This window comes from Erpetoichthys calabaricus, chromosome 17, assembly GCF_900747795.2.
Source record: "Erpetoichthys calabaricus chromosome 17, fErpCal1.3, whole genome shotgun sequence".
Classification (NCBI taxonomy): domain Eukaryota; kingdom Metazoa; phylum Chordata; class Cladistia; order Polypteriformes; family Polypteridae; genus Erpetoichthys; species Erpetoichthys calabaricus.
The window spans coordinates 91,187,805-91,208,493 of NC_041410.2; the positions used below are offsets into that span (position 1 = coordinate 91,187,805).

The 20,689-nt window shown below is 43.7% G+C and overlaps 1 protein-coding gene across 2 annotated transcripts in view; it reads right to left on the reverse strand.

Moving 5' to 3' along the window:
• The window catches only part of arnt2 (aryl-hydrocarbon receptor nuclear translocator 2), a 229,334-nt gene that overhangs the window by 75,987 nt on the left and 132,658 nt on the right, over window positions 1–20,689 (reverse strand). For both annotated transcript variants that reach the window (XM_051920432.1, XM_051920431.1), the window contains exons 9-12: window positions 17,361–17,437; window positions 13,821–13,955; window positions 12,108–12,182; window positions 24–175 (exon numbers count right to left, since the gene is read on the reverse strand). In XM_051920432.1, the coding sequence (XP_051776392.1) occupies window positions 24–175; window positions 12,108–12,182; window positions 13,821–13,955; window positions 17,361–17,437 (439 nt within the window). The remainder of the gene's footprint in view (window positions 1–23; window positions 176–12,107; window positions 12,183–13,820; window positions 13,956–17,360; window positions 17,438–20,689) is intronic.

Here is a 20,689-nt window from a genome sequence, read left to right on the forward strand (position 1 = left end):
CAGCAAATCATCATTTCACATACTTGACATTCGTGTTGGTGCAGATGATGTACTCGATCTCATCGGAGTAAGGGTTTTGGAAGGTGAAGCTGCTCGTCCTGATGAGCATCCACTCTCGACTTTTCGTGCGGAAGCGATACATCACGGAGAGGACTTGGCCCTTCAGCTTGACCACCTGAAGGAAAAGACAACAAACACACATTGGCACTGAGAAGTCACTTGAATGGACTCTGTTTTGAAGTTCAATGCAGACTTGAAGACTTTCACGCAGGCTTCCTTCAATAACAGAGCAGCCAAACCAGCAGCACTTCAGAACAGATCATCCACCTGAAGCTAAGCTTGTACTTGGATGGGAGACCACCTAGGAAAAGTTTGGGTTTCTGCTGAAGGAGATGTTGGTAAGGAAAACAGGGGGGAGCTTATCCTGTTTTCTGAATGGGGGTCTCAATGACCCCAGTGCAGTGACGAGGACACTGTGCCGTAAATATGGTGCCGTCCTTCAGATAAGACGTACAATCTAGGTACTGACTCTCTGTGGTCATTAAAAAAACCCTGGGCATCCTTTGTAAAGATGTCCAGGCTAAATTGCCCACCACGGTCTGGTCATTTTTGCCCCCTAATCATCCCCTGCCTCTAATTGGCTAACTATCTCTCACCACTTTGTCTGCCATTACATCATCCAGGTGAGTTCTGCACATTGGTAGTGGCTGTGATGGGCGACGCACATGGGTGGGCATCCCAGCTGAGATAGGGTATGGTTCCTTAACTGGACGGGATGCCAGAGTAGTGGAAGGACAGAGGGGAGACAACCTGGCAGGATTACATGCTCCTCCAACATGCTAGGTGGCAGCTTTCCTGTATGGACTCCCACAAGGCATGTTGGGAATTGTAGTCACACTGGATAGCCTTGTACGGTTCTGGGGTTGCCTCCAGGGGGTGCTGCAGGGATTCATCATGTCTGTTTTGGGACTTCCGATTGAGCCGAAGTACTTCCATTGGGCTATGCACTAACACCAGAAGTACTGCCTGGTCCAACTTAAAAGAAGCCCACCGCCACACCTCAGGGAGTCACACTTGGGAGGCAGCGGGTGAAACTCTACTAGAGGAGAGGAGAGGAAAAGAGAAGAGAAGAGAGAGAAGAGAGATAGTGCTTTGAATGTTGTATATTGGCTGTATTTATTGTATTGTTACAGCTGGTTGGATTAAAAATTCATTATTTTGAATCTGAAGTTGTGTTGGGTCTTGTCCCAATATGTTAGGTGGCAACCTTCTTGGATGACTATATCTGTACAAACACCGCAAGGCATGTTGGGAATTGTAGTCACATTGGACAGCCTGGTTGGGTTAAACATCATTAGTTTTGGATCTGAAGTTGTGTTGGGTCTTGTCCCAATATGTTAGGTGGCAGCCTTCTTGGATGACTATATCTGTACGGACACCCGCAAGGCATGTTGGGAATTGTAGTCACACTGGACAGCCTGGTTGGGTTAAAAATCGTTTATTTTGAATCTGAAGTTGTGTTGGGTCTTGTCCCAATATATTAGGTGGCAGCCTTCTTGGATGACTATATCTGTACAAACACCCGCAAGGCATGTTGGGAATTGTAGTCACATTGGACAGCCTGGTTGGGTTAAAAATCGTTTATTTTGAATCTGAAGTTGTGTTGGGTGTTGTCCCAAAATGTTAGGTGGCAGCCTTCTTGGATGACTATATCTGTACAAACACCCGCAAGGCATGTTGGGAATTGTAGTCACATTGGACAGCCTGGTTGGGTTAAAAATCATTAATTTTGGATCTGAAGTTGTGTTGGGTCTTGTCCCAATATGTTAGATGGCAGCCTTCTTGGATGACTATATCTGTACAAACACCCGCAAGGCATGTTGGGAATTGTAGTCACACTGGACAGCCTGGTTGGGTTAAAAATCGTTTATTTTGAATCTGAAGTTGTGTTGGGTCTTGTCCCAATATATTAGGTGGCAGCCTTCTTGGATGACTATATCTGTACAAACACCCGCAAGGCATGTTGGGAATTGTAGTCACATTGGACAGCCTGGTTGGGTTAAAAATCATTAATTTTGGATCTGAAGTTGTGTTGGGTCTTGTCCCAATATGTTAGATGGCAGCCTTCTTGGATGACTATATCTGTACAAACACCCGCAAGGCATGTTGGGAATTGTAGTCACATTGGACAGCCTGGTTGGGTTAAACATCATTAGTTTTGGATCTGAAGTTGTGTTGGGTCTTGTCCCAAAATATTAGGTGGCAGCCTTCTTGGATGACTATATCTGTACAAACACCCGCAAGGCATGTTGGGAATTGTAGTCACACTGGACAGTCTGGTTGGGTTAAAAATCGTTTATTTTGAATCTGAAGTTGTGTTGGGTGTTGTCCCAAAATATTAGGTAGCAGCCTTCTTGGATGACTATATCTGTACAAACACCCGCAAGGCATGTTGGGAATTGTAGTCACACTGGACAGCCTGGTTGGGTTAAAAATCGTTTATTTTGGATCTGAAGTTGTGTTGGGTCTTGCGTGTCTGGGGTTTGACGGCTCAGTGACACCCCCCACTGGTGACAGCCCCAAGTGCAGTGATAGGGAGGCTGTGCTGTAAAGAGTCACAGTCCTTTGGATGAGAAGAAAAACTGATGGTCCTGACTCTCTGTGGTCATAAACGATCCCTGAGTAGGGTGTACCCCAATGTCCTGGCTAAACTGCCCACCACGGCCTGGTCATCCCCAGCCTCTATTTGGCTAAGTTTCCCTCACACCTTTACCACCTAACAGCTCATGTGTAGTGAGCATAGTGGCACATCATCCAGACGGGTGCTGCACATTAGTGGTGACTATGTAAAGCACTCTTGAGTAGCGAGAAAGGCGCTATATAAATGTAAAAAATTATCATTGTAAAAAGCACAGATCAATGGCCAGACAGAATGAAAGCATATCACAAAAAGCAGCTTTAGATTTTTGCTACAAAGTAATCCTCGTGTGCCCAGGACAAGGAGTTCTGAGATTAAAGGTTCACATCTGGCATGCAAGTACTCCATTGCATTTCAAGGGGCGCGCGTTTTTTTAAAGGCCCGTTTGTTCCCATATTGTGGCATGCTGTTAAAAGTCGTAAGCGAATCCATTTGACAGTTGAAATAAAATCAAAACGTTCTTCTAGCTGAAACGTTTATATCCTTTTGTCAACACAGCTCATCACCACACCCAGTGGTTGAGTGACAAAAAAATAACACATAGAGGGAACAGGGACGGCCTTTCAAAGGAGAGCTTCCTATTAGGCCAGTGATAAATGGCGCTCTGGAAGTTAAGATACAAGTCGCTTTGTTATTTCTGGCGTCAGTCATGAATCGGGCTCATTCAGTTTTCTGTTTCAATCAGAATGAGGCAAAAAGAAAAAAGTAATCTGTCAAAGGAAGCAAAGCCCTCACAAGATGGGCAATACCAACGGAGCAGATGGCCAATTACTTCAATGCTGCGCCCTTCCGTCAAGCATCAGACGCAGATAACGTCGTCAGTTAATGGAGGTCAAGAATGTGAATGGAGGGTCATCTCCTACTTGACTCAATCATAAGATATACACGTTTACTCCCATCATTTAATCTGGATGGAAAGGAAGAATAAAAAAAAATATTTTCAATTAGTCGTAAAGGGAGTTTACTTTAGGAAGTCTTTTTTTTTTTTTTTATGCTGGGGGTTTAAGGATTTTATTTTATTTTTTTACAATCATTTTTGACTATGTGAGCCAAGGGGATCCTCCTAATTTACGAAGGCGTTCTAAGAATGAGAAAGGGTGGACAGGGTTAGCACGAGAGAGTGACAGAGAATGAATGACAAGGGCTTCTGCTGCTGAATTTGGGGGGGGGGCTTAGGGGCTGCATATCCACATACAGCTATGTTACCCTGACGTAGATACACTACAGGCCACCCTGAATAAAATTGTAACTGGTGCCCTGCAAGTCACACTGAGACCACTCAAAGTGTTCATTATGGTCTTGTTACTCAGCTGTAACAGGGGGCGCTTACCCTGTGGACTGAATGTGGATGCCAATGCCACCCCAGGGCAGTGACAGGGACACTGACCTGTAAAAATGGTGATGAGACATAAAGCCGAGATCCTGACTCTCTGTGGCCATAAAAGTTGCCCTGGCATTCTTCGTAAAGAGTAGGGGGTATCCAGATGACCAGGCAAAAATTGCACACCATGGCCTGGTCATCCCCTGTCTCTAATTGGCTCTCTTTCTCTTTCTCTCACCACTTCACCACCTAATGGGAGGAGTGGAGGATTGATTATTGTTATTGATTATTGGTGATTTGTGGAGTGTGTGGTGCTTTGTGCACTATATTGAAGAATATTTTATTCTTGGTGCTTTTATAAGTGTGTTTTGGATGTCTGCCTGGTTGGTTTAGCGGGGTAACAGTGCCTTTAGCGTCCACATGTTAAAGAGTCTCTTTCTGTTGATCAGTGTTAAAAAATCCAATTTAAATTCACTGCGTTTCAATGTTTTATAATCATACATTTGTTATAAGCAGAACATACATATTTTGTTGTGCACGGGCACTTTGGGGACACCTTCTGTCACGATGAGTACTACCACCCCACAGAGACAGGGGGAGCTCTCACTAAGTCTCTCTTCTTTATCCCCACAGTCCAGAGGGACCCAAAGTCCACAATGCCTGGTGCCCCCGACCCTTCCAGACAGGCGCCTATACAGTATATTCCAACCTCACGGAGGAATTAAGTGTTCAACTTGAACCCCGATGACCATAGGAGAAGGAACCCTCTCCGCTAGTGTTGGATCGGTAATACAATTTCGACATCGGGATCGGCACCAGCTTTTCGTCTGTTATGGTACTGTTTTAAAATGTATGTTTTTTGGTCTTTTCCAGTATCGGTATACCAGGCAAGCCTACTGTACACTCTTTGTTAAGGGTAATAAGCCCCAGAGTGTGACTGTAATAACCAAATGCCTTTGTTTTTGTACCTATAGATAGATAGATAGATAGATAGATAGATAGATAGATAGATAGATAGATAGATAGATAGATAGATAGATAGATAGATAGATAGATAGATAGATAGATAGATAGATAGATAGCAAGATAGATAGATAAATAGATAGATAGATAGATAGATAGATAGATAGCGTAGTAGGCAAGATTAAAAATTCAGATAAATTGACAAGAAAGATAGATAGATAGATAGATAGATAGATAGATAGATAGATAGATAGATAGATAGATAGATAGATAGATAGATAGATAGATAGATAGATAGCATAGTAGGCAAGATTAAAAATTCAGATAGATAGATAGATAGCGTAGTAGGCAAGATTAAAAATTCAGATAAATTGACAAGAAAGATAGATAGATAGATAGATAGATAGATAGATAGATAGATAGATAGATAGATAGATAGATAGATAGATAGATAGATAGATAGATAGATAGATAGATACTTTATTAATCACAAGGGGAAATTTACATACTCCAGCAGCAGCATACTGATAAAGAACAATATTAAATAGTGATAAAAATGCAGGTATAACAGTCAATAACTTTGTATAATGTTAACATTTACCCCCCCGAGTGGAACTGAAGAGTTGAATAGTGTGGGGGAGGAACGATCTCCTCAGTCCACATTCTGTAATAAAATAGAAGGGTGAGCAGTGAAAGCGACGCAACACTTACACCTATGTCTGTATTATCTTTCTACATTGGCGTAGTCAGCAGGATTGGCAGGGACAACGTGGATCTCGCAGAAGTAGTCAGCCACGGTTAATCGACACAGACAGCCTGTGCAGAGTCCTTCACTGTGAACAGAGGTCAGCGCGGTTGTTTTCCTGTCACCAATGCAACAGCCATGACAGACGGACAGTCGCGGTCAGTTTCTCCCGCATAACTGGGCTCATCGGGCAACAAGCGTTTTCTATCGATTTCAGTCTGCAGATTTTTCCCATGTGACGCTGATGGTCTTCAGATCGTCTTCGAATGTTTTCTGCCAAGTTGTTGGGGGGATGCCTGCCAGTTTTCCTTCTTCCCATCGGAATGCAGTCTTAGGGTGGCTGCTGTCTGCCATCTGTAGGATATGCCCCACGTGATGGTGCCTTCCAGACTTCTTAGAGTTTCGATGTTGGTGATGCGTTCATGGTAGGTTACACCCAGGATTCTTCTCAGGCATTGTTGTTGGAATACATCGAGCCTGTGGGCGATCCTCCTCGTACTCTTCCAAGTCTTGTAGGCGTGGATGGTTGACGGGATGACAATGGTATTGAAACAGTGTAATCTTCAGCTTTATTGTCAGTGGATGGCACTGATCAGAACGAGCGCAGTCTGTGGAATATGGCAGATACCTTACCATTTCTACAGTGTACAGATGGACAACCCTTAATATTTTTTTATATATACGATTCACTTTTTCCTCATCAAGCAACATTCAATATCCAAAAACAGGATTTTTGGAATTTTTGTATTCCGAGTCTTTACTTACTACTTTGTTGACGCTCCTTTAGCAGCGATTCCAGTCTCGAGTCTTCACACACCTGAATTGGAGGATTTTCTGCCATTCTTCTCTGCAGATCCCCTCAAGTTCTGTCAGTTTGAATGGAGACCATCGGTGGACAGCTACTGTATGTTCGGGTGTCTTTAGAGATGTTTGAGTGAATTCAAGTGCAGCTCTGGCTGGGCCACTCAAGGACTTTCACAGAGCACGTGTGAAGAAGCAGCTCGAGCGACAACATCAAATGTGAGGCGGAGTGCATGCGCGGAGGATCTGTGCATAGCTGCTGCAGTTTTGTGATCTCACGCTGACTTCGCAAAGCATCATGGGGCGCTGGGAGAAACAAAACACTCAGCTAAGCCAACCATACGGCGAATTTCGAGATAAATATTTGGCAAACACAGCATATTCACTGTGAAAAACGACTTCGGTGGATTTCACTGATCAACACTAGTGGGCAGTACGTAGCAACCTCACTAGGGTAACTGGGGAGGACCACTAGGCTAGTCCGACTCTTTCCTTTAACTTTACCTATAAATTTCAGTTGCCTGACCCCCTCCTAAGCACAAACACGGGCTAAACTTTGGTGAAAATTGAGAATAAACGCATCTGTAGTATGAACATCCCTTTGGCTGTGTCACACACATGTGTGCATGGGAGGCAGCTAAAGGGCCTAAATGAGAGTAATTCCACACCAGACCAGGGGGTGGCAGAGTGTGCTGACTCTTTTTCTTACTTTCCTGTAGACCGTTCACAGGAAATTCTGCCTGGCCCTGATGATGTCACTTCCGGTTCAGGGCCCTTGGACGATGTCACATCTGGTTCTGGACATAATGATGCCACTTCCGGTTCCCGGCCCTGGGATGATGTCACATCCGGTTCTGGCCATAATGATGTCAATTGCGGTTTCTGGCACCTTGGATGACGCCACGTCCGGTTCCGGCCACAATGATGTCACTTCCTGTTCCCGGCCCTGGGATGATGTCACATCCGGTTCCGGGCATAATGATGTGACTTCCATTTCTGGACCCTCAGATGATGTCACATCCGGTTCCGGCCTTAACGATGTCACTTCTGGTTCCGGGCCCTTGGATGACATTACGTCCGGTATAGAACTCATGGAAGAAGAGCCTTCAGGTTCTGGCCCTTTTGATGACATCACGTCATCTAGAGCCTATGGAAGAGGACACTTCCGCTTCTGGCTTTGATGACTTCATTTCCTTTCCTGGTCTTTAAAGCCACCATATTCAAACTAACTCAGCAGTTCGATCTTGACTCTGACCTGGGCACATCAGTGCTATCTAAACACCCATTCGCAGTCAGGGAATATTATTACCGGGTGGCTGCCCCAAACCTTCTTATGACTCTCATCTCTGATTTTTGTGACAAGCTGGTATTGTGTAAATGTGGCTGCTGGTGTCAGTCTATGCAGAAATGGAAAGGCCAAAACAGAATAAAACTTTCCAAAGAACACCAACACCTTGACTTTATGCAAAATAAAACCTGAAATAATGACGTTGAACAAAATAATGCTCTATTATTATTTCACCTAATTAACAAACAAAGAATTAATCAACAAGAACGCGCAGAAGCAATTAAGAACTCAAAACAGAACTAGGTCACTCAAGGAGCAGCTCAACAAATAAATAAATAGAAGAAACAAGCGATATTAAAATGCTCGAACACTCATTAACAGGAATCTTAGAATCCAAAGGGTATCAGAACTAAAAAGACATAAAACGATTCCTCTCAAAGCTTTCCAAAGGTGAAGACAAAACAAAATAAATTTTGACGCTCCAGCCCTCTGAGCAAACTTCAAAGAGCTACTAAACAGAAGCAAAAATCAAAAATATAAAAACATTTGAAGAACATGACGTATTTACAAAAAGAACAACAAGACCTCATAAAGGCAGAAGGAAGGCGCCACCGTGAGCAGCTGAGGCAGCACAGAGTCCTTTATGTCCCATCAGGTGACTGCAGTTCTGTCAGCTGCAACCCCTGTGGCCAACAGAACAAATGGTGGGGCCAAGCCATTGGGCTCCTTAGCATTACATTTAAATGCGGAAAACAAACCAAAAACACCAAATTGCCTTCAATACGGAAAAAAAAAGAATCTCTTGTGTAACAGAAACATGTAAATACCAAAACGACAACGTAAATACATTAGGAGAGGTCTGTCGAGTGCCCACTGCTGTACTGATGCAGGTTTACTACTCGCCCTTCATGTAATACATTCTGAAACAGTCGCCGACACGCAGCTTGATGTTGAACTCGAGACAGTAGAAGCCTCTTTTGTTATCTTTTTGAACTTAACTTATATATTTTCTGTTGATTGACCATGATAGGGTAGAATGTCAGTGCCTGATCCACTTTAACTTACGCCACCCATTGTGTTGTTGTAGGATACCAGAGCACAAGGCTTAGTGAGTTCCAAATTACTCCTGACATGAACAATGACAGCTGTTGAACTGCGGACAGTCCTTGGGTGCCACCAGGAGAGGACTTCATTCTGTTGCCAAGCTTCTGTATGACCCAGAAGTGTAATGCCATGGCACCGGAAGTACCCCCCCGGTCCAAGACACAAGAGGGCACCTCACCTCTCTCGGGAGTTGGAAGGAACAGGGACAACACTTGTGGGAGAGAGGGGGGAGAAAGAGAAGGAGGAGGAAATGCTGTAGTTGCATGGTGTGCTGAAGGACCTCATCTGTCAAGATACTTTGAGTGAATGAACAAACAAAAACTTATTTTCAATATGGGCCGGTCTGGGTGTCATTGTGTTTTGGGGTTCAGTGGTGCCCCCTTCTTGTCACAATAGAAAAAGAGAGAGAGAGAAATGCACTATGATAGACAGACAGACAGTTGCATTATGATAGATAGATAGATAGATAGATAGATAGATAGATAGATAGATAGATAGATAGATAGATAGATAGATAGATAGATAGATAGAAAGATAGATAGATAGATAGATAGATAGATAGATATGAAAGGCACTATATGATAGACAGATAGATAGATAGATAGATAGATAGATAGATAGATAGATAGATAGATAGATAGATAGATAGATAGATAGATAGATAGATAGATAGATATGAAAGGCACTATATGATAGATAGATAGATAGATAGATAGATAGATAGATAGATAGATAGATAGATAGATAGATAGATAGATAGATAGAAAGATAGATACATAGATAGATAGATAGATTGATAGATAGATAGATAGATAGATATGAAAGGCACTATATGATAGACAGATTGATAGATAGATAGATAGATAGATAGATAGATAGATAGATAGATAGATAGATAGATAGATAGATAGATAGATAGATAGATAGATAGATAGATAGATAGATATGAAAGGCACTATATGATAGACAGATAGATAGATAGATAGATAGATAGATAGATAGATAGATAGATAGATAGATAGATAGATAGATAGATAGATAGATAGATAGATAGATAGCAGTAGTGGGCTGTCAGGTCCTGCAAGGCCTTCTCTGCTGGCCGAAAAAAATATCTGAATCACAAACTGATGTTAATTATATTTTGTCCATGAATACTTATTAAATAATTCCAAATAGTCTGTCCGCTTCCTTTCATAGCTTTTCCGATGGCTGTGCTGCTTCCAGACATGTATTTTCGTATTAAAGCATTTAACCAATCACATTTCAGCCACCATTTGTTGCCAGGCAGGGTCAAAGTCAAAGAAGTCTGCCCGGGAGGCCTTCACAATCCGTTCTGCAGGCCCTCTAACACAAAATAAATGTCGATTAAACTGTTGCTTCAACCAATCAGATTTTGAGTTGGTTTCACTAGGGCCCTCTAGCAGACGTACGGCAACGCCACCGTATTCAGACCCGTTGATTGGATAGACTCTATCCAACCAATGGGTCTGAATACGGTGACGTTGTCGTACGCCCGCTAGAGGGCCCTAGAGAGGATGTTATCTCTATCCGATAGAGAAGAGAGACGCTCTAAAGGAACTGTTTCATCACATTCTGGAGCATAGGGCGGAGTGGTGGCTCTGAGGCTAAGGAGCTGGCTGGTATCCCGAAGGTTGCCGGTTCGAATCCCCGTCACTGCCAAAAAGGCCACTGCTCTGCTGGGCCCTTGAGCAAGGCCCTTAACCTGTAATTGCTCCAGGGGCGCTGTACAATGGCTGACCCTGTGCTCTGACCCCAAGGGGTATGCGAAAACTACCAAATTCCTAATACAAGAAATTGTATAAGGCGAAATAAAGAACAAAAAAATCATGACGAGTAGGATGAGGACACAGTGCACTGTGCTGATGGATTTAAAGCACGTCTGGATGATTTTGAGTTTTGTTTTTTGCTTCACACATTCAATGGCATTTTTGAGTATTCAGGAGTGCTCTTTTCAAAACTACAGGACAAAAAACTGGATGTGCAGTTTTGTCTGGCTAGGGTAAAGGAGTTCTGTGACACCGTTGAGCGAGATAGAAGCCGATATGAGGAACTCTACGAGGCCACTGAACGCACTGCAGGCGCTCCGAGTGCACAAAGCACTTTTTGATCTGTCTCAGCTAAAAACAGAACTGACTGTAATGTATGCCATGGATAATTTTGCAGGAAAATCTCCCACTGATCTCCTTGACTTCCTTCATCAGAAAAATCTGAATGAGAGCATCATGGGGCGGCTGTACACATTGGTATGTTTGGCGGTGACCATTCCCGTGTCCACTGCTTCTGTCGAGCGGACATTTTCAGCTCTAAAGCGAATTAAAACTTATGCCAGAAATATGACAGGGCAGGTTCGACTTTCAGCTCAGCATTAGCTTCGATGGCGATAGAAAGGGACTTCGTGATGGAACTGAAGCGCACGGATAATCTGTACGACAGAGTAATTGAACTGTTTTTGAGGAAAGACAGGAGGATGGATTTTGTTAACAAATAATCCGAATTTTTGGTGAGTAAAATGTTGCGATTTTCCTAAATAATATTGCAAGCTTATGAGTTGTTATTAATGTTTTTCATGTGTGTTGCGGGCTGTAGCTGCAGTAGAAAGGAACTTGTTCACTCCTGGTTTGTCTATTCAATAAAGGCATTTATTGTGGCTACAGGAGTTATCTATCTGCAATGCAACGGCTCTTTATACTGTATTTCTGCATATTAAGATGGTTTTTATAACCATAAATTAGTTTTTGAGAGGCGGGTTGATTCAGACGGAGCACTACTGAAGGCCTAGGTGTGAAATGCACGGTCCGCCAGTGATAGATAGATAGATAGATAGATAGATAGATAGATAGATAGATAGATAGATAGATAGATAGATAGATAGATAGATAGATAGATAGATAGATAGATAGATAGATAGATAGATAGATAGATAGATATGAAAGGCACTATATGATAGATAGATAGATAGATAGATAGATAGATAGATAGATAGATAGATAGATAGATAGATAGATAGATAGATAGATAGATAGATAGATATGAAAGGCACTATATTAGATAAACTTATTTTGCCCCCAGTCTTCTGGACTGTACTGTGATGTGTCTGGTGAGAGTTTACTTTATGAAGCAATAAGAACAACAAACTGAAACTTATAACCACGTGATGGTGGCTTACCTGCTGAAAACTCTCTCTCAGATGGCTCTGATCTTCAGGATGGCAAAACTCCAAGATGTCTTTTCCAAGCAGATCCTAATAAAAGACATTAAGAGGAGTAACTGACTCCAGCACCATAAATCAAGGCTTTGAACAAGAGCGTGCACCATACACTTGGCAAAGACTGACGCTTAAAAATGTGATGTGCGATTAATGGGGATTATTAAGAATCAAATTGGACATATCAACGTTCAAGGACTTCCAGATTCCTTTATGAAATATTTGTTGTATGTGTGCCAAATGAACATTGTTTCCTGTTCAACGTAGCTGTTTTTACTTAGGATTGTACTTTAAATCTTTGCATTGTTTCAGTTCAGTACTACAGCAAAGTAAAGATGACAGTAGCAGAGAGCGTCGAGGTTGATTCATTTGCCTCCAGGTTTCCAAACTTGAGGGGGAGAAAAAAAATAAAACAGAGCAAATATGAGAAGAGCATGTTGTTAAGTATACATCTTCAATGACCGACACCGACATCTGCTGTCATCATACGGCAGTGGATGTGAGTCTACTGGCTTGCCTTCCAGAAATCGGCAGCTCCTTAGAGAGTCTTTCAAAAGTCTTTAAAAGGCCATTAGGATCCTTTGGAAACGCTGAGTGAATCTGTTTTTATCTCAGCTCACATACGCGGTCCATCCATTTTCTCAACCTGTTGAATCCATTAAAAAGGCGATAGAATCTTGGCAGTTCTCTCAAAAAATGTAGATACCTGCTTTAGACGGGGTACCAGTTTATCAAAGAACATTTAAGTTGTGGAGTGAATAGCACACACACCATGATCTGTCCGTCTGGACATTGGCACTGACAGAGCAAGAGATGAAATCCTACACTCCTGCATGAAGAGAACATCCTCTAAAGACTACAAGCAGAGTGGAAAAAAGGATGAGAGACCAGTGTAGATAGATAGATAGATAGATAGATAGATAGATAGATAGATAGATAGATAGATAGATAGATAGATAGATAGATAGATAGATAGATAGATAGATATAGAAATAGATAGATATGAAATGCACTATATAATACATTTATGATTGATGGTATAGTAGGCAAGATTAAAAAGTTTGTTTCATAAGGAAGGGATTACATAAGATAGATAGATAGATAGATAGATAGATAGATAGATAGATAGATAGATAGATAGATAGATAGATAGATAGATAGATAGATAGATAGATAGATAGATAGATAGATAGATAGATATGAAATGCACTATGTAATACATTTATGAGTGATGGTATAGTAGGCAAGATTAAAAAGTTTGTTTCATAAGGAAGGGATTACATAAGATATATAGATAGATAGATAGATAGATAGATAGATAGATAGATAGATAGATAGATAGATAGATAGATAGATAGATAGATAGATATGAAATGCACTATATAATACATTTATGAGTGATGGTATAGTAGGCAAGATTAAAAAGTTTGTTTCATAAGGAAGGGATTACATAAGATAGATAGATAGATAGATAGATAGATAGATAGATAGATAGATAAAAAGATAGATAGATAGATAGATAGATAGATAGATAGATAGATAGATAGATAGATAGATAGATAGATAGATAGATAGATAGATAGATAGATAGGTAGATAGATAGATGGTGTGGGCACTTTACGGTGTTGAAGTAGGTGAGGGTCCGACAACTGAGTTAAAGTTAATGACACCCACCTGGGGCTGGTAGCCAATCACGTTGATGCACCGCGGATCCACAAAGGTGATGATGCCATCAGAACTGTGCCGAGAAAGAAACTCAGTTGGGATAGAGAGTCCATTCAAATCCATCGACATGGGTGAGCTGGTGACCTACACACACAAGAACGATAGAACACATACTCTATATGGACAAACGTATGGAGACAACCCTCCAAATTAGTGAGATCAGGTGCTTCAGTTCTAAACAGGTACATAAAAATTCAAGGACATAGCCATTCAATCTCTTTGACAAACACTGGCAGTAGAATGGGTCGGCCTGAAGAGCTCAGTGACTTTAAACGTGGCACTGTCATAGGATGCCACCTTTATGTGAAATGTCTGCTCTTGTGTGTCTGATGAGATCCACTGTAAAATCCTATTATTGTGATGCATGGAGGAGCAACAACAAGCTCAGCCATAAAATGGTAGACTTACTTACAGAGTGGTAAAGCGCACAAAAGTGGCCTATCCTCTTGTACGTCACTCATAAAGCAATCTCAGCACAAGAACTGTGCGTCCCGAGCTTTAGGAATTGGGTTTCCATGGCCTAGCTGTGGCAAACAAGCCTAAGATCATCATGACACTGCCAAGCGCTGGCTGGAGTGGTGTAGCCCACCAGGACCAAGAGTATAGTGAGTGGCAGAGCAGCAGTAGGCTCTACTCTGAGCTCCTCCCGAATGTCTGCGCTCCTCGTCCTATCTGACTGAGCCCATAAACCCTGCGAAGGAAACTAATTTCTGCCACTTGTATCCATGATCTTGTTCTCTCGGTCACTGCTCAAAGCTCGTGACCCCAGGTGAGGGTAGGAATGGAGATCGGCGGGGAAAACTGAGAGCTTTGCCTTTTTGGCTCAGCTCCTTCTTCACCACAAGTTACTTGGCATAAGTGCGGATGTCGTTCCAATCCAACTATCGATCTTCCATTCACTTCTTCCCCTCAGTCATGAACAAGATCTCGAGATAGTTGAGCTCCTCCGCCTGAGGCAGTAGTTCCTCCAGTGCTCTACCCTTTCCCAGCTGACAGCCATGACTAGAGAGAGGGCTCTACCATTTCCACCAACTAAGAGCCCTGACCTCGGTCTTGGAGGTGCTGATCCCTATCCTGCCCCAGGTCACATGCCATTGAAGGCTCACCAGAGACTCAGTCCCAAGACCACCAAACTGAACATCACCCATGCCTAGAAATTCTGCCCATAGCAATTCTGAACAGAAATGGTGACAGAGGGCAGTCCTGGGGGGGTCCCCCACCTATCGGGAATGAGAATGACTTACTGCCCACAATGTGAACCAAGCTTTCACTCCAGTTGTACAAGAACCGAATTTGAATGTTGTATATAGCAATAAGTGGGAATTCTTCAATAACACCGGGGCAGCACAATCAGTCAGGGATGCCACACGTAACTGACACCCTTTGTTAAGGATGGCTGCCCAGGTATGAAGACTGCGGACTGACCATTGTGCTTCTCTTCAATGGGAAATGATGGCGTGGCACGACACACTAAAGGCATCCAAGGTCAAATCCATTCTTAGATGAAACAAAAACGCAGGTCCGTAAGCTCTGAAACACCCACCATAGAAACCACCTTAGGCATGCATGGGGGGGTGATGAACGTGTGCATGTGAGAGGACAGCCAGCAGTGATTCACCATTTCCTAAATTATTTTTAGCAACATGGCATCCAAGTTATTTAAGATCAAGTAAAGGCAGTCACTCTAATTAAACATAATAAAAAAAGAAACTTCTTACAATGAGAAAAGCAATGCCCTGGGGGGGGGGGGGGGGGTTTGGGAGGCGCTCATCTCTGCTTAACATTCGGTGAAAGAGAATGCAACCTGAGCCCAGGCACTCAATACAAATTCTCAAATCACACCCTAGCAGTCGCCTCTCGTGCAGGTTAGTCACTTCACTCCATCGGATTCCTTTATTTAATTTGTCAGGTCGCCCCCCCCTACCCCAGATGATACGGTGGGAGGACTACATAAAGATGGAGGAGCAGAGAACTGCAAAGCTGGAGTGGACACTCATTCACAAGTAGAGCATTGCTATCCAGTTGGGTCTAATTTGCGGTTCCCTTCACCTTGTCACACACGGTGCCTTGGGGACAAGCTAACAGGCTTCCAGTGGCGGTAATTCTTCGCCGATCCACAGGACGGCGCTGTTTACTCTTCCTCCCTCTACAGAGTGGATGATTGACGGCTTTGCCGCCTCTGATGTCACTTGCGGTGTCCGGCCTCTTCCTGCCCGGCCTGTACTTAACCGGAAGTGTCACCATCTTGGGGCAGTCACTTGGGTCCATAAAGACGTCTTTATGCCCTTTCTCGTTTTTATTTTCAATTTGCCCCAAATATATGCATGCCTGTGTTTTCCGTCTGAATTTCTGAAGACAGGGCTGAATGGCCTGTTCTCATCTAGATTGTTCTAAGGTTTGTGAAACGGGAGTCAATGTCTTGCACCCCAAAGGCGAGGCTGAGTCCCAGTACTTTAGCAAAACCAATTCGAAAACGGGAACAGCAGGGTTATTTATTGTAGTTGGCTCTACTGTTCCAGCTGGCACAGCAAACGGGCAGGGCCGGGGTTTGGTGAGTGGCCAAGTTATAATGTCCCCTGCATCACCCCTCAGGCGATTTGCACGTGGCAGCGGTCAGCTTGTAGTTGTTTCTGTGGCTTTGCCAGCCTGTGGTTGCCTTGGCGACAGACAAGCAAGCCTCAACAGACGTGGCAATCGTGCTTCTGGGTGTCGTCCCGTTGGGGAGGGTCTCAAAGTTTGGAAGTCTCACGGGTTCTAGAGATGTTCTAGACACATCTCAGGAAGGACTAAAGCAGACGGCATGGACCTGAGCACAATTTGGAGTACCACAGCAATAAGGGTCTTAATAGCTTTTAGGAATGAGAAGCTTCCATTTTTGCTTTTTTTCCCAAACCTTTCTGAGGAAAACGTTTCACGTTGTCATTATGGGTTATTGAGTGTAGCCTGATGGGCAAAAAATGGCAAATGTATCCATTTACAATTAAATTGAGTGTACAGACCCCTTCACTTTCTGAATCCCCTGTAAATGTTTATTGTGTACAGTACGTTCAGTCAGTCAGTCATCGTCCAACCCAATGGGGGTCTGCTGGAGCCAATCCCAGCCAGCACAAGGTGCAAGGCAGGAACAAATCCCAGGCAGGGCGCCAGCCCACCGCTGGGCACACACAGAGACACACCCAGCATACACACTAGGGACAGTTTAGGATCGCCAATGCACCTAACCTGCATGTCTTTGGACTGTGGGAGGAAACCCACCCAGACACGGGGAGAACATGCAAACAGGAAGGACCCGGGAAGCGAACCCAGGTCTCCTTACTGCGAGGTAGCAATGCTACCACTGCGCCACCATGCCGCCCTACAGTATGTTCTCTTTTCAATATTTCTTTTAAATTCTGTTGCCCGAGTACATCTGAACAATTCCACACACATACAACAAACACTTTATGAAATGGGTGCTCTTCTCCACTATGCTGTGAAATATCTCCATACCTGCATTCTCCCAATTGCGACGAGGCAATATTTACTGGTCTGGCCAGCTTCAGTGTCTTCATCGGGAATAACCATTCCTGTGAAACCAAGAAGGAGAAGAGGAAACAGTAAAGATCTTAATTAGGACTGAAACAAGATCATAACCAGGGTCTTAGTCGAGGGAAGCCTGTGCATCTTAACTTCACACGTATTACAAAAACGAGAAAAAGATGGCGGAATAAAAGCAGAGATGGAAGACCTGGTTGTTAGAAATCAAATCATATGCATGAGATACGTTGTTCATCACTACATGGCACGGACAACAAAGCACCACATTTCCAGCTTCTCTGTGACACACCTCACCATAAGATATTCACCCTGCATGGTCCACTGCTGGGTTATAAGAAGCCAATGAGCCTGTTGTATCAGGTCAGGTCAGGTTGGGGAGCAGGCACTGGTACCCACCACACGACCAAACAGCTTGTGATCCTGGTTGGCAAACAGGCAGGCACAAGGTCCAGTCCAACCCTCCAGAAATGACCCTGCCACAGCCAGGTGTTACATGGGCGTCCCCTCGGCCTGGTCCACCCACTTGGGTCCTGTTAGCCGGATCACCCTCGGGTAATCGCGCCACATGGTCGTAGTGCCGTAACTGACGCTCCCTCACAATGCAGGTCACGTGCCTCATTCGACACAAAGTCACACCAGGGGTACCCAAGGACCCTCTGAAGAAACACAGCACTGAAGGAGTCCAGTCTTCGTCTCAGGTCACTGGATAGCCTCCATGTCTCGCAAACCAGGAAGCACCAGGACTCTAAAGACTTGGACCTTCGTCCTTCTGCAGAGATTATCATTCATTCTTGAGGTGGCAGTGAACGGAGACCTGCAACCGAAAGGAAAGGATACGTTGTGGCATCAATGTTCTTATTCAATGTCGTGTGCATGAGACTTGTGGAGGGGTAGGAAGAACTAGTTTGTGCTTTCCTTCTACGGTCAGGAAGACTTCAACCCAGGACACTTACAGTAGTTTAAACCTGCCTTGGACCTCCGCTCCACCCCGTCTCCAGAGGAACATCCAATATGGCGACTTTTATGGAAGGTGCACTGCCGCCACCAAAGCAAGAATCTCACGTTTTCCTCGCCTTACGGAATCAAATGGGAGCTCTTTGCTACCCTCATTTGACGTCTCTGTCTTTTCTTCCGTATGATGGATAGGAGAGGAGGTTCTCTTGCTTCACCTCAGTTTCTGAACAGATTCCCTGCTGAACTGCTTTATTTATTTTTATATTTTATTGATTTTACTGTAATCATTCCATACAAATAGATCTTCTTCTTCTATTGGCTGGTCCTGTTAGGGGTCGCCACAGCAAATCATCTTCTTCCATATCTTTCTGTCCTCTGCATCTTGTTCTGTTACACCCATCACCTGCATGTCCTCTCTCAGCACATCCATAAACCTTCTCTTAGGCTTTCCTCTTCTCCTCTTACCTGGCAGCTCTATCCTTAGCACCCTTCTCCCAATATACCCAGTATCCAAACCAACACAATCTCGCCTCTCTGACTTTGTCTCCCAACCGTCGCACTTGAGCTGACCCTCTAATGTCCTCATTTCTAATCCTGTCCATCCTCGTCACACCCAATGCAAATCTTAGCATCTTTAACTCTGCCACCTCCAGCTCTGTCTCCTGTGCCACCGTCTCCAGCCCATATAACATAGCTGATCTCACTACCGTCCTGTAGACCTTCCCTTTCACTCTCGCTGATACCTGTCTGTTACAAATCACTCTTGACACTCTTATCCACCCACTCCACCCTCCCTGCACTCTCTTCTTTACCTCTCTTCCACAATCCCCATTACTCTGTACTAAACTCAGCCACCTTCACCATCTCCACTCCCTGCATCCTCACCATTCCACCGACCTCCCTCTCATTTACACACATGTATTCTGTCGTGGTGGTCCTACTGACCTTCATTCCTCTCCCCTCATATCTCCACCTCTCCAGGGTCTCTTAAACCTGCTTCCTACTCTCGCTTCAAATCATAATGTCACCAGCAAACATCACAGTCCACGGGGACTCCTGTCTAATCTCGTCTGTCGACCTGTCCATCACCATTGCAAATAAGAAATGGCTCAGAGCCGATCCCTGATGTAGTCCCATCTCCATCGCTCCTACCACAGACCTCACCACTGTCACACTCCCCTCGTTCATATCCTGTACCACTCTTACGTACTTCTCTGCCACTCCCGACTTCCTCATACAATACCACAGCTCCTCTTGAGCCCCCCTGTCATATCCTTTCTCCAGGTCCACAAAGACGCAATGCAACTCCTTCTGACCTTCTCTATACTTCTCCATCAATATCCTCAGAGCAGACATCACATCTGTGGTGCTCTTTCTTGGCATGAAACCATCCTGCTGCTCACTAATTATCACCTCAAATAGATCAATTTTGACAAAAAATAGGATTGAAAACAAATCAACCTCCACCCCTGAGAAAGAGAGCATGGCCAACAGAGTAAAACTTAAAGCTAGTAAAAAATAAGTAAATTGATAAGTTGAATTTCCTCCAGGCGCTCTGGTTTCCTCCCACAGTCCAAAGACATGCAGGTTAGGTGGATTGGCGATTCTTAATTGTCCCTAGTGTGTGCTTGGTGTGTTTGTGTGTGTCCTGAGGTGGGTTGGCACCCTGCCCAGGATTGGTTCCTGCCTTGTGCCCTGTGTTGGCTGGGATTGGCTCCAGCAGACCCCTGTGACCCTGTGTTTGGATTCAGCGGGTTGGAAAATAGATGGATGGATGATAAGTTGAATAAGTGGATAAAGATAAATGGAGAAGAAAAAGAAATGGGAAGAGAATCTGCTTCCTCAGAGCTTTAAGAGCTTAATCTAAAATGTTATTGATCAGATCCTGCCAGGTTTTGAAAAAGTTCTGCACAGATACTCTAAGTGAGAATTTGATTTTTTCCAATTTCAAATAATATAAAACATCAGTTACCCACTAACTTAAAAGAGGAGAGTTAGGATTCTTCCAGTTGAGCAACATAAGTCTGCGCGCTAATAGTGTAGTGGAGGCGATCACAGTTTGTTTGTCCTTCTCCACTTTAAGCCCATCTGTGAGCCCACCAAACACAGATGTTAATGGGTCAGGAGGGATTGTGACCCACAAGGCTGTCTGAAAGGCAATTAAAAAGTTTGGTCCAGAATGATGTTAATTTGGTGCAGGCCCAAAACATGTGACCCAGTGAGGCTGGAACTCGATTGCAGCGTTTGCAGGTTGGATTTTGCCCTGGAAACATTTTGAACAATTTTAAACGAGACAGATGTGCTCGATATATAATTTTGAGTTGGAT